Source organism: Cygnus atratus, chromosome 16, assembly GCF_013377495.2.
Source record: "Cygnus atratus isolate AKBS03 ecotype Queensland, Australia chromosome 16, CAtr_DNAZoo_HiC_assembly, whole genome shotgun sequence".
NCBI classification, from domain to species: domain Eukaryota; kingdom Metazoa; phylum Chordata; class Aves; order Anseriformes; family Anatidae; genus Cygnus; species Cygnus atratus.
In genome coordinates, this window is record NC_066377.1 from 7,082,164 (window position 1) to 7,096,575 (window position 14,412).

General features: G+C 39.6%; 1 protein-coding gene across 8 annotated transcripts in view; it reads left to right on the forward strand.

Moving 5' to 3' along the window:
- The window catches only part of BCAS1 (brain enriched myelin associated protein 1), a 212,120-nt gene that overhangs the window by 168,949 nt on the left and 28,759 nt on the right, over positions 1-14,412 (forward strand). For all 8 annotated transcript variants that reach the window (XM_050714069.1, XM_035548457.2, XM_035548453.2 and 5 more), the window contains exons 4-6: positions 7,478-8,058; positions 13,589-13,747; positions 14,324-14,368. In XM_050714069.1, coding sequence (XP_050570026.1) covers positions 7,478-8,058; positions 13,589-13,747; positions 14,324-14,368 — 785 coding nt within the window. The remainder of the gene's footprint in view (positions 1-7,477; positions 8,059-13,588; positions 13,748-14,323; positions 14,369-14,412) is intronic.

The following is a 14,412-nucleotide window of genomic DNA, read 5'->3' on the forward strand; positions in this document are numbered from 1 at the left end:
ATACTTAAAAAAATGAAATAGGAAATTAATTCTAAGTCCTCTGGAACCTGTTTAATTATTCTAGGAGCTTGGTTCTGCTTTTGGTCCCCCAAAGGGTTTATTAGACCATAGAATTCGGTTAGCATGAGGTATGATAGGACAGGCACGGTTTGACACTGGTCTCTTCCAGGGTGTCCTGTGATAAACTGGTTCTGCTGGAGTTCTGGAGGAAACTGTGCCTCTGAGAAGTCTCTGAGGAGTCTCAGAGCACAAACTGGGGCATAACGTGTCAATGACACTAATGCAAGGATGAGCTGACTTGTTAGCGAGGCTCTGTGTTTATGGGGGACACGATGGGAAGCTGTCCTGCAGGATGGAAGGAGGCAGAAGTGCATGTTTCTGAGGGAGAACGAGTTGTCTTTAAATAATTTCGTGGCATTCCTGATGCTAGCAGGGAGTTACCAAGTGAGGTCATTGTGCTCAGATGCCAGACTGAAATATCTGCTAGCGTGGAAACTGATAGTCTGGAGGGGATGTAGGAGATTATCAAAAAACAAACAAAGAAGTTACTGAATGTGTCTAAGAATGTAGATCTATGCAGGCTAGAAAGTAAATATGTTAAACTTTAAAACATTTCCCAGCTTCTGTGGAGGAGTAACTTCCAGGAGGCAAATGTCTGTGCTCTTGGTCAGGATGCTTTCCTTTGCCAAGCCCATTCTCAGTCAGAGCAGCATACACAGAAGTCTACTTTGCTCTCATTTTAGAGGTAGTACACCTTGGAGAGAGAGGGGCATGTCTGTCTAATCTGCAGTGGTATCTTCATAAATAAAACTTAACTGTGTCACCCTAAATTTTCTAGAATTGAGCTATGGCACAGTAGTTTAGAGAGCTAGGTAAGTGAAAGCTGAGAATGTAGTACAGCTGAAAATACTGCCAGAGGTTAGTCTTATTTACTAGGAGTTTATTCAAACCCTGTTATAAAAGACTAATGTTGTAACCATGACCACCTCTCTACTGTTATAGGATGTTTTGGATGTTATTCAGCAAGTACCTGGGTAACTGGAGCATAAGGGTGGAGTTTTCTCTTTATCTTTGCATTAACAAAATCATGTTGATATGCCCTTGTGTGTAAACTTGGGGTGTTAGTCTGGAAGAAGAATGGTATCTGGCATGGCTTGGCTCTTCCACAGTACTTTTTTATACATTGCAAAGAACAAAAGGACAGAGATATCAGGTACTTCTGCGGGGGTGTGGGTACATCACTGCTGAGTTAGTGCATCCCACTTCAGACCTATTTCATGGTCCTATTTCATAACAGGACACCAACCAGACTTTCAAGTGATGGCAAAGCTGAACCTTGGGCTCCCCAGGGAGAGGTGCCTGTCAGCAGCTGAGACCTGCTTTAAATGTTCACATCCTTTTTGAAAGTCTGGTGTGAAGTATATGGCCTGACCACTAAAAATTGGGCTGCAAACAATCTTAAGAAGTTGTCTCCACATATTCGCGGGCAATTGCTCTCAGCCACAGATGTGTGTGTCTCTCTCCTTGTCTTTCAGCACCTCATTAATTTCTCCTACTACCTCTTGTTGGCTTTGGACCCTTCTTGACCAGTGTTCAGCAGTGCTCATTTGTAGCAGCGTTGCTACATTTTACAACACTGAAGATCCAGCCAAGTTAATTTTGTCAGTGTTTTCCTCGTATTGGATTTATTTCTGTTCTCAGAATATAATGAAAGCCAACTATTCCCTCCAATCTCTGTAGGGAGAGAAAATATTCTATTTGTTGCTAAGAGAAACTTATCAGTCTGTTACATCTTTAAACAAAAAAAATAAGAGAAATAACCAAGATAGGCATGGGGATATGTAGATGGTATTGATTACAGTTCAGAATCCCAACTCTGTGGCTAATTTCTTAATGTCATCTAGCTATAAGAAATCAGTTCAAATGGTTGTCCACTAAAAAATAAAAGCCTGTAGTTGTGTTTCTGATCATGCAAGCTAGCAGGGTTCTGGGCAGTAAATAAAAACCAGATGATTTACACTGTCTGAAGTCTTAGGAAGTAAGTGTGTGGTGGTTTGTTTTTTTAAAATACATAAAATGAAGTATGTTTTACTTAAATGGATTACCTAATTAATGTAATTATTAAACTGTTTTATGTAGCAAGTTGAAAAAATTGGCTGGCCTATGATACTATTACTCATATTTTAATTTTATTAATGTTTAAGCAGCAGTTAAGTCATTAACTATGTAGATGGCACTGAAATTGCACTAGTTTCTATAATTTAATCAAGGTGTTGGTGATAAAGAAGTGTGAGTGTTTCTTGAAAACAGAAGTTATTCTTATAGAAAATGTAGTTGATAATTCTATTTAAAAAAAAAAAAAAAAAAGTAGCGATCTATTTTATATCCATAAAGTGAGCATTTCTAGAGAAGACAACAGAGCTGCAAAAGGCAAGTGAAGCAAGGATTTCATTAATAGATGTGTGTTTGTGGCCTTTGTCTTGTTAGCTTGCATGTTTGTGATTGCTAGTGATCTGACCATGTGCTCTGTGTTAAATAGCATAGTTGATAAATGAGTCTATGAAATCTATATCTGCTAATATAATGGGAAAAAAAATAATGCAGAGAACTAACTTAATATGACTAGGGGAAGTAAGGTTATTTGGAAGGGCCCTGTAACCATCTGCTTCACATCTGGGTGAGCAGATTGGTGACTGGTTCTCTGCTGCTTCTGCTCAAACATGCTGACAGATGTGTGGGCTCAGGGATTCTTTCCATTGCTCGCCTTTCCTGCTTCTGATTACCAGGGCTGCAGACGTTGCACAGTGCTATCATCCACCTTCTCTTCCTGTAAAGCCATTGAAGCAGGAGTGGTGCCCTTACTGCTACTTCTTGACATCTTCCTTTGTGAGCAAACGGATAGCAAATTTGATCCTGACTTCTTAAAGTTTTGTGCTGGCCTTTTTGAATACTAATAAAAGTGCTTGGTGGACAGGCGAAGGGAAGAAGGACAGAACTAGCAGCAGCTTATCTCTGGGACTTGCACTGCACAGAGTAGAAATGTAACAGGAGGACAAAATGGGGCAAAAAGTCTGTATTTGGGTGGTAGTTAACATGTAGGTCCTTAAATGACCTGCTTAATAATGCTCATGAACAGAAAGGTTGCACAGGGAAGAAAAGTTTAGTTAGATGCAACTTATGTCCAGAGGATAAATTGGTTTCAGCAATTTTTTTTTTTTTACCAGACTGTATCTAACTCAAGTGAGCTTACTGCAATATCTGTCCACCTATGCAGTGTGAAATGCGATACATTTTATTTATTTATTTATTAAAGAATGATCATTGCAATTCTCATTGCTAGTTTCTTTTTCTCCATATTTGTTAATATCAGTAAATCTGTTAGGTAAATGTCAATGTTATTTAACTTTGTGAAATTATTTTTCTTAGGGCATATATGTTGTCAACATTATTTACATGGGACAAGAAAGATTGCAAAAGAATATTAATGTATTTTTCCTTTTAAGAAAGGGGGGAAAGTCTTATATTTGGAACTCTAATGCTTCTGAAAATTCATGTAGTCTCATCACAACAGTGGTTTTTTGGTGTTTTTTTTTTTTTTTTTGGGGCGGGGGGGGAAATGTCTCCCATGCAAACGCTAGATGGATTTTTTTTCTGTTGTCCAAAGCAAAAATAGCAGAAAACATCTTCTCATAGCATTTAGTTTATGGCATGTTCTACACAACAGTAGTAATTCCACAGCAAGAGACATCTATGTGAGGACCTTGGCAATGAAAGCTCTACCTCATTCAGCAGCTAAAAATGAGTTGCTGCACAGTTTTTTGATCAAAAAATTATATGTCAAATCTAGCAAATTTCAGAAAAATATCCTTACCTCCAGGGTGTCCTTACTCAAGTTGGACTTTGCAGCTTAAGTGCTGCTTTTTTTTTTACATATCTCGCTGAAGTAAAGGGAAAGAAGGATAAACCTGTAGTGTGGTTATCTGTTGATAAACACTTGACAGCAAAATGCTTGTGTAGTAGTGGTACGAAATGTAATCTCACAGCAGTGCTGCAAATTGTGTGTTGATTTTAGTTTCAGAGCTGTTATTAATCTTATTCAGAGTGAACAGCTTTGATCCACTTGCAGAACTGGCCTAGAATATTGGAGACTTTGCTTTTATTCCTAACTGCCTCTTGCAGAGTAATTTGGAAAAGAATGGTACTTCTGTTTAAAAAAAAAAAAAAAATACTTTCAAGTCTGGCTTATGGCTGTCTATATATGAATGAATGCAACAAATGGTGTGCTTTTATTATCAAGGCTCTGACAGATAAATGGGATAGTGGGAGCCTCCTGGGGGGGGGGTACAGAGGTTTAAAGTGCTCTAGAATAGAAACAACTGAGAGGAACAAGCGGTCGGGATTTGAGTTCAAGTGCCAGTGACCTTGCTAAGAGGTGGGTTAAGCTTCAATCAGCTAATTGGGAGAAATCAGTTGGAAAGAGGCATCTGTGAAGATGTTCCCAAATCTTGTGGACACTGTGCATTTACAGGCAATAGTAAAAACTTGGTTAAAAATGAAACCCTTTGTGGAAATGAAAAGAGGCTGAAATGGAAGTGTTGAGGGGTTGAAAAACGTTGTCAAAACTGCAACGTTTTCATCCAAACAATGTGATTTCAAAAACTTTCTCCTCCACAGTTTGCTGAGAATATGGCATGAGTCAAATCCTTCTGTTCAGCCCACCACATGAATGTCTCCTCTCTGGTGGTAGGATCTGCCTTGCCTGGTGTCTGAGCAGACTTTCCCTGAAACTGTTTGAACTGTTTTGACACAAAAGACATGCTGCAGAGCTCATGCCAGTGATATTTTCCAGGTCTTTCATTCCTTCCATGATAATTAGAGATAAAAGGAGTTTGATAGGTTCATGAGCTACTTTTTGTTTAGTTGGTTTTCTTAATGATGAGCTTATATGTCTATTTTTATACTAAAGACAGTTTTTCTGTACTTCATTTTTAATCTATTACATAAAACAGAAGTTCAGCATTTATTACAATTATTTTCCAGTGGATGTTTTTTTCTACTTTAGCTGGGGAAGGGCTTGCTTCTTTACTTCCTTCCCAAGTTTCCAACTATAATTAGAAGTCAGTGCTTCAGTTATTTTTTCATAGTACTACATGAGGCTTAGGAAACTATAACTGACGCCTAGTGGCACTGACAGATACAGTGGTGGTAAAATAGCTAATTATTTGTACCTTTTCTTTGCATGTCGTTATGTTGAAATAGGTGTTCATGGAATATTGTAGAAGAATATTAGTGGCAAAGGAGTCTTGCCAGCATGAGTCATTTTCTTACATGAATAGTAACAAAGAATCCAGGGAAAGAAATTTTCTCTATTAGAGTGCACAAAGAAATGAAAATGTATTTACCTGGACAGAACATGATGTACTGAGGTGCTTTGGCCCCTCTGCATGCTTGCATATGCACAAAAAACAATAAGAAAGCAAATGTCAGACTTAAAATGTTGGAAGCAGAGAAGCTGAGAGGCAGCCCTCCTGGTGGCTGGTGAAGTGCCGGCTTCAGTTATGAATCTTGCAGCAGCAGGCCTTGCTTTGTCAGCTGTTGCTCCTGCTGCTGGAGAGTATTTCAGTAAATTCACTTGACGTAAATGCTGGCATGCCAGCACACAGTACATCTTCTTTCTTCTCCTTTTTTTTTTTTTGGAAGCCCCCACCTCCTGATAGGTGGGACAAACCCTGGGCTGTGACCAAGGAATCCAGCAGGGACTTCCAGTCCCTGGATGCTTGCTGATGGGAACTGGGCAGTGCTTGTGGATGTGGGCTCTGCTCTTGTTCTGCACAAAGATGTGGCCAGGAGCCCTGAGCACAGCCACAGGAGGAGAGCATGAAATGGATAAGGACATATGTTGTACTGTGCCTGCTGCTGTCTGTTATGCAAAATCCTTGGTGGGGAGGATCAGAATGTTAGTGTAATTCTGCTGTGAAAAGCTAACTAGTAGTCTTAGAAGCTGTAATTAATCTGTTCAGTTTTCCTTATATTGAAAAGGAATTTTAGAAATGAAACAATGCTGAAAGTGTGTACTGTGGAAGACAAGCATTTTAGTCAAGTTTTATTGGCAACTAGCGTTTCATTTCCGTTACAGTAAACTGCAAATGGCATAATATTGACTAAAGACAATTACAATTATTTGAAATGATTTTCTATTTTACACTGAAACTAACAATTTTTAAATTGAAATTTAGCAAGTCAGTTTGAGACTGACAGTTTAGCACAGCTATAATTAAGTAGACCTAAATTTATGCGTGAAATATGTGGTGGTTAATGACAGGGAAAACAAATACATATTCCAGCCAAAGCAGAGAATAGAAGCTGAAAATGTAAGATTTACCTCTGTACAAGATTCTTGTTTTCAGGGGTTTCATACCACATAAGCTGTCTGATTTGGCTTCCCATACACAAAGCAGTAATAAGGGATTTTTTTCTCATTTTTTGTCCTCCTTTTGTCTTCTATAAAGCAAGAGCCTACTGTTCCCATCTGCACATACAGTATTAGGAATATTTACCTTAACTGTCTTACTAAAGTGCCATTGTAAAATAAATTATAAAATATACTTCTAAGATGAAAGACTTTTTAAATCTAAAGTGTAATGGCTATGTGAGGCCACAAGCAGGAATTACTTGCGAGATTTTTTTGTTTGTTTAGGAGAGAAATGTGATAGAGCCATATTGCTTGTGGGTGAAAAAAGTCAAAAACAAAAGGACAAAAGGCCTTGCTCAAATGTGATTTGTAACTATTCAAATCAGGCTTAAACTAACTTAGAGAAAATAGAGGGAAAAAGTAGAAACTGCACTATAGAGAGTAGGCAGCAAGGCAACAGCGTTGGAAAAATGAATGAAATATGTTGTGACTGCACAGGCCTTGGGGAATTTGGCAATCCAGGAAACAAAATCAGTCCTCTCTGTCTCTAGTCTTTATTTATGTCTAGCTTTGACAAAGGCAAGTGTAATATTAATGTAAAACTGTCTTAAGTTTTATTGATGCTTTCACATATAATGTCTTTAATTGGAAAGTAACATATTCTCAGATGAAATGAAATCACCCAGTCCACTTGGTTAAAATGCTGAAGGCATCAGGGCTGTTTTTTTTTTCTTCTAGCACACCCGCCAGGCTGAGCGCTCCAAAACCTCAGCCACGACCTGACACAGCTGAGCAGGGGCTGCGTAGAACACAATTTGCGCCAGCATCAATGAGGAATGACAGAGGAAGGAAAATCAGATGGGCAGGTCCAATTGATGAGCTGCAGCTCGTGTTAAGTGCAGGAAAACAACGGGGTCCTGAAACAAGCCACACTGTGTGTGGTCCTCCCTGGGGCTCCACGTTCTGAACTATTTAGTTTATTAAGGAGCGAAGTGACCGCAGTTAATTGTACAACCCATATAACTTTGCTGTGTGGGATAATTGCTGTTTTATGCTTGTTTGCAGTTGATGCGAAGGCAAGTGTTGCGCGGGATAATGCGGCCGCTTCTTCCCCGAAGACAAAGGAGCAGAGCGCCGGCGCTGCGGGTGGGGAGGCTGCTGGGAGCACTGCCAGCAGGGCCTTGCCATCTGCTAAATCCCGCTCTGTCTTCGCGTTTTCATGGTCTGTACCAGGGCGTACTGAAGACCCAGCGTCAGACTCATCAGTTGGATCCGCGAAGCTTGATCTCAGCTCGGAGGCGCCCGACGTGAACAAAGCACTGAGTGACAGCGTGGCCTTGCCCGCGGCAGCTGCGCCAGAGCCTGGCGCCCATAAAATCCTGGCCCAGGCCCAGTCAGCACCAGTGCCTCACCACAGCGGCCTAGCGGCACCTGGGACACCTGAGGGAGAGGCTGCAGCCGCACTGAAGCCAAAACAAGTAAACTTTTTTGACAAGATCTTCAAACTGGAGAAGGGGAAGGAAAGGAGCCAAGAGCAGACTCCCACCCAGAAGGAAACGAGGGCTTCAGACGCTCCTGACGGGTGCAGTGCTGTGCAGGAAGCCACCGGATCACAGAGAACTTCAAATGGCATCCCACCGGGGAAGGCAAGTGCTGGGATAGGAATTTCCATGTCACACTTAATGACACCTCCTAGGAATAATAATTGTAGCACAGGACAAGCTGATGCTGTGGTGGCTCAGTGAGTGAATTGGTGTTGCTCTTAAAATTATTGTAGGTAACCCCTGGAGGGGTGGCTGGGAGAAGAACCCATGGCAGAGCAATAGCAGCTCTGATGCCTGCTCCATGGCTCAGTGCTGGCACCTGGCTGAGGGTTTCAGTTCTTTTGCATTGCTGTGAAAGGTGTAGACAAGGTAGCTGTGTTTGTGCTCCAATAGTCTTAATAGTGAACAGCCGCCAGCTACAAATGAAGGCAAAATTACCTGAAAGCAAAATTGTTTCTTGTGCTTGATGAGCTTGGAGTTTGATACTGGATGGTTTAAATAAATTAGTGTAAGATGGTCACTCTTCTTGAACAATAGCTGCTTGTTGCATCCCGCACATACCAGCAAAAGGAATAATATACAGTAACAATTTTTGTGCTCATTGTGACTTAGTCAAACAAATGCAGTCTTTAGAACTGATTTTTACAGGAGGAGAATGCAATATAGAATAACCTATCTGAGAGAGCTTGCTAGTCAAAGAAAGGACCTGAAAATAGGCATGAATTCAGTGTGGCTTGTTAAGCACCATGGAAATTTGTTGCTGCTTTTAGTAGTAGCCACTTTGTAGCCCTAACGCTAGCATTTTGTCTAAAGCAGAATGGCAGGTAGTAATAGAGGAGAGATTTTATTCAACTTCTTCCTTATTTATTCTATTGTCATCAAAACCAACTTGTCAGAACTAATCCAAGTCCACAGTAGTCCTATGTTACTAGAATAGAGGAGTGTAACATCTCAATTGTCAGATCTGTCACTGGTATAGTTCATTGACTATAGTAAAGTTTCGCTTCAGCCCAGATGCATACCCAAAACAAAAATCTATTTTTTAAGGACAGTAGGATAAGATTTTTATACCTCCTGTAGAGTCTAATATCAGTAAATGCACTGGAGGATTCATTTTCAGCAACCACTGAAAATGTTCATCCCCTGGATTGTGAATAAGTGGCATAACTCCTACTAGTCTCACTGGAATAGTGTCAGCCAAACTACCTGGTGATCTAGCTCAAGCCCTGTCCAATATCAGGAACAGGAGGAAAGAAATAGTTTCATGGCCTCCCTATCAGAATGTGTGTGTAAGTGCCATTCTAATGAGAATTGTTTTTATTAGCTTAGTTCAGGCTTTTAAACAACATTTGCTGCATAATCACTAATGCTTTTAATAGTGTTGAACATTTGAGGTGAGCTCACTGCTTGTACTGACAATGCTGCAGGTTATCCCCAAAGGTGTCTTCAATTTCTATTCTTTGTTGTTCCTATTTTGTCTCCTCAAAATTGAAGATTTTGCTAGTTGTATAAACTTATTGCAGTATTTTTGCAAATTAGTTTGTAAGACTTAAACGTTACGCTTTTGACCCCTGCATTTCAAAGGAGGCACCCATCACCAGTCTCTCTGCTATATATGTGCCTTTAAAGAATCTATAGCCTCAACCTAGCAGAATACCGAGTGTTTCACTACAGAAACAGAACTGGGTCAATAATTCAGAATGAGTAACCTATTCAGTGCGTTACTGCCACATCTATTTGCAGCTATAAACTAAAGTTTTTCAGCTTTATAAACTCCCCACAGATATTACTGACTAATAAAAAAAAAAAAAAAGAATAAATTTTGCCTGTGGCTCACAAGAATAGTTACTTTTATAACCAAATGTAAAATTCATAATTTCCAATTTTGCTGTGATTGTGAACTACAGACTGTGAAATGTCATGGTTCATGCTCCGGAAGTACTACAGCATGAAACTTTCTCTAATGAAATAACAATCTAAACTAACTTTAATCAGAAGTCTGAGCTAAACATCTGCTGGTAGCAAATAGTGATGTTTGAAAAGTTCAAGCAAGTGTTTGTAATAAGTGTCTGTCAAGGGATGGGGCAGAACAAGAAAATCAAAACTCTTTTTGCTAGTCCAGACAAATATTAGAAGCACTATTCGTTCAGACCCAAATTTTTATATCAATAACATCTAAATTTGATTCATTTTGAATTCTGTTCTGTTCTTCATCTTATTCATATGCTGAACTTCTAATGGGGATAGAAGGAAATCCCAAGCACTATTCAGCTGTGGGGTGTTTGATATGTGTAAGTATTTGCACGATCTTAGCACATACAGCAGCTTTTTTATGCCTGGTGCCTGCTTGAGCACAGGTGTCACACTTAACAAAAGTGTCTGTACATCTTTCACATGCATGCTTAAAGCTGGAGTATTGGAAATGTTTGAGAGCTCACAAAATCAGGGTTTAAGTTAGTGTAAATGAGTCACAAAACTATATAACAACATAGAGTTAAATTTTAACCTTATCCTAAAGTTTTCTGTCTATAAGTTTTGTCTTTCATTCCTCAAATATACAAAGGAATATGTGTTGGGGATGGGGGAGAGTTGATAAGGACCTTTTCTGGGAAAGATAGAGCAGCAAAACACTTCTGACATGTTGCCAGATCTTAACTCTGTTCCTAAAACAAAGGCTGTGGCTCTGCCTTGCAGCACAGTTGCCTTCTGTTTCCTCTAAAGTTGTTCATTCTCATGTAGGATGGAGGAATGACCAAATCTAATTTAATTGCTGTTACTGTAGTAACTTCAAACAGTTACCAAATAATCATGCTAAAAATCCAGATATTGCTGCCAACTGTCTTTTTTTTTTTTTTTTTGGTGGATTATGGCTTATAGTATCTGTAAAAGCTAAAGGAAAGTTTCCCTGAATTGAGTGCCAGCACATAACAAATAACATTGCTGGTAAGTAAGAGAGAGACTCCACAGTTGTAGCTCGAGCTGCACAAACATTCTGTGTTTGGTGAACCACTCTTTATTTTTGTGGTCTACAAAACTACATTCAGAAGACAGCATAATTAAAACAAGGACAGAATTCATGAATTCATGAAGCATTTACTATGTAAGCCAAAGAAAAGATAAATTATATGCCTGAAATGTTTCACTGAGCCATGATTCATACAAACAAAAGTGCTGGCAGGAATATATTCTTTTGATATGTTTTTCTAATGACTGAACTAAAGCTACAGTATAAGTATTTAAGGTGTTTATTACCCCCAAATTTGGCTCCCCAAAGCAATGAATTGAGCATTTACACAGGAACTGTTAACTTCTAAAGTTGACTTTCTTCTGTTATTTCTAGAGTTTTCTTTCATTATTATTTGCCTTTGGGACTTTGCACAGCATATTACACAGTGCAGAGGTTTTTGTGGTTATTTGGCTGTGGCTTAGAAAATGTGGTATTGTAGGACTTTGCACTATCTCTGCTTGATTTTTATGCTGAAGGCCTGAGCCTGTATTCCTTCCTACAGTAGTATTCCTATGAAAGCACAGGATGGATCACAGTATCTATCAAAGTCCAGGTCTGTCTGTGGAGCAGCAGTCTTGGCCTGGGAATTCTGGAGTAGGGGCTCCTTGTGCCATGGGTCACTACATGGCCCGTTTGTGTTCTGCAAGCCTGCAGGGATTTTTGGATGGCGTTGTGCTTGAAGCTCTGCATGGTTTGCAATAGCTGCCACATCTGGGAAGTGCGGCAGTAGCAGGAGATGCATTTCTAGTGCTGCCAGTCATGGTGACTGTCACCTCTGCAACTGTTCCAGGTGGTATCTGCTGCTAATAATAGCTGTTTGCTATAGTGTCTAGCAAAAAGAGCCCTTCCTCCTAAACAGCATGCACCTCAGCAGGGTTTGTACGTTTGTGAAAATAATTTATTTTTCTTTGATAGCATCAAGTACCTTGTTAATGAAATTTTGTTTAGCAATATATATTCTGCTTTTTGCTTCTTCGATCCCTTGCCTTGTGCTTCTGTTGCCCATTTAATATCTGAAATAGAGCCAGCATTTTTCATAGAACCAAAGCTCTTTAGATGGCATCCCCGGAGGAAGGGCTGCTGGAGCTGGTGTGGCCGCGTGTGTTCTGCATGGGACATATTGTTCTTGGAACGGCTCGGGCCTGTAGCTGGCAGCTGGACAAAGTGGTGTGTTAGAACCTTGCGAGCAACTCCTAAATAGCCTGTTGAAACCTTCTGAACTACTGTGCTGTGTTTCTTCATGGGTAAATTTGGAAAATGGTGGGTGGAGAACTAAACAGAATTCTGTTCTTGCAAGTCAAACGTGTGTTTAACTCCTTAAATGCTGCATTGAGACTGGTCACTCCACGCTCATCTTTCCTGATGCCAAATTAGCCCTCTGAAGTTTTAACTCATTTATATGTGTTTATTCTCCTTCCTTCAGTGACCTATAGAAATATAGGTTCTTTAAAAATCCTATATGAATACTGCTTTTAAATTCCTTGGTACAGGGAAAGCAGTCATCGGGGCATCTAGTGTCCTAAAATCTGCTCCTCTAGTCACTGCTTCCTAACTGAGCAGATGTGTGCTTCAGTTTAGCTGAAGATAAGTTCTGGAGAAATACGGCACTACTACGATGGTCCATTCAGTAAAGTCTCAATTTTCCTACCAAGGTCACCACACTTCACTGCTATGATAAATGCAGGACTGGATCTGTCAGTTATAATACAAACAGATAAACAAAAGGGAAGAGCGTTGTTGATAAGACTTGGATATTAATAATTATGTGTAGTGCTCTTTAAGAGGAAATATTGAACTGGACATGAGAATTTGTCTCAAGCTGTTCTCTCCTGCAAAAAGTTTGTGTTGGCTTTACCTGCACGGGCTGAAAGCAAAAGTGTCCAGAATGGCAGAAAAAAATAGTGCAAAGAGGTGCCAAGCTCTCCAAAACTGGTCTAAATGTTGTTTGTTTTAAAAATAAATAAATAAAAATAAAACAGACCCTTGTCTAGGTTTCTAAATAGAAATTAAGTAATCTTTAAGAATATTGCATACATGTGAGTGCTTGAGCACTGGGAAATTATTTTGGGGCTCTGGTGAATGTAATTCCAGGAGCAGAGGAGACAACTCTATCTGTCTCAGAAGAATTACTTTGTGTTGTTGCTTGTTTTTTTTTTTTTTTTCCTTTTAACCTATACCATGTTGGTATTTACTAGATAAATTATTTCTGGAGTTGCAGAATAATAGGGTGTCGGAAGCAATCTTTGTATGGTACAATCAGACACTGAGCGAGCCATCAAAGGCTAAAAATCTCAGTGTTTGTTCCTATTCACAAGTTCAGCCTTGAAAAGAGAAAAGCAGTGTTGTTTAGGATGCTGTGTGCAACTTCACTTGTGTTTGTTATACTTGGTAGCTCAGAACAATGTTCCTCCAATCAACAGCAAATGCTGAATATATTAGAAAAGAGGGGAAAGAGATGTATAAATGCTCAATTGTTCTGAATACGTAGGCTGGAGAAATATGGTTGGAATTAGGGTTGTGACTGAGCAACATAATGCAAGTCACAAATGTTACTTTTGCATTCCACTGGAAATCAAGCAAGCTGGGACTGAGGAAACTGCCCCATTTTTTTTTTTTTCCTTCTAGGAGATAGATGACTGCAACCGAAGAGACCTACGGCAGGACTTGGCAAGTGTCAACAGTCTCACTGCTGAGCAACCTGCAAGGGCAGAGGTAAACCAAGACAGCCCCCGGGCAGCTGCTGCAGTGGACAACCACTCCGTCATGAGTTTCTTTAAAACGCTGGTAAGCCATTGCTTTCCTCTACGTCTTAAGGCTATGGCTCAAAATGAGTGCTTGTAAAAACCCCTTGTGGATGTGCTTAGCTAAATGTAATGTGCTCTCTGTCATGAACACTGAGGAATAATGAAGCCAAATAGATGTTTTAGAGAATGGCAGGAGATGATAGAGAGACGTAGGTACGTTGCAGTTTTGATAAAATGATGACTGACTCTGAGAACTTCCTCTGCTCCACAAGTACTTGTAAACCTGTAGGTATTCAGCTGTCTTAAATATTTTTTGCATGTTTAAATTTTGATTTGTAAAATCTTGAAGTTCATTTTTATGGATTTTTGGTTGTAGAATCTTCAGTAACACTTTTACTCCAGATATTTTTCATCTTTGCCACTGCCTTTAAGTTACTCTTAAGAAATATTTGTCTTAGAAATTTTCTCATATGTGAGAGGAAAAAAAAAGTACTTTCACCTCTGTGCTGGGGGGGAAAAACCTGCTAGTTTCAAACAGATGAACTTTCAGATCTTTTGAAAGATTGAGTTGGGTATGACTGTTTTTTGTGGTGTTTTTTCCTCAAATATATTTAAGGTCTCACCAAGCAAAGCTGAAACCAAAAGTGAACCTGAAGACAAGGTAGGCAAATTCCTTGTTCCGTTACCGGTCACTGTTTTTTAACA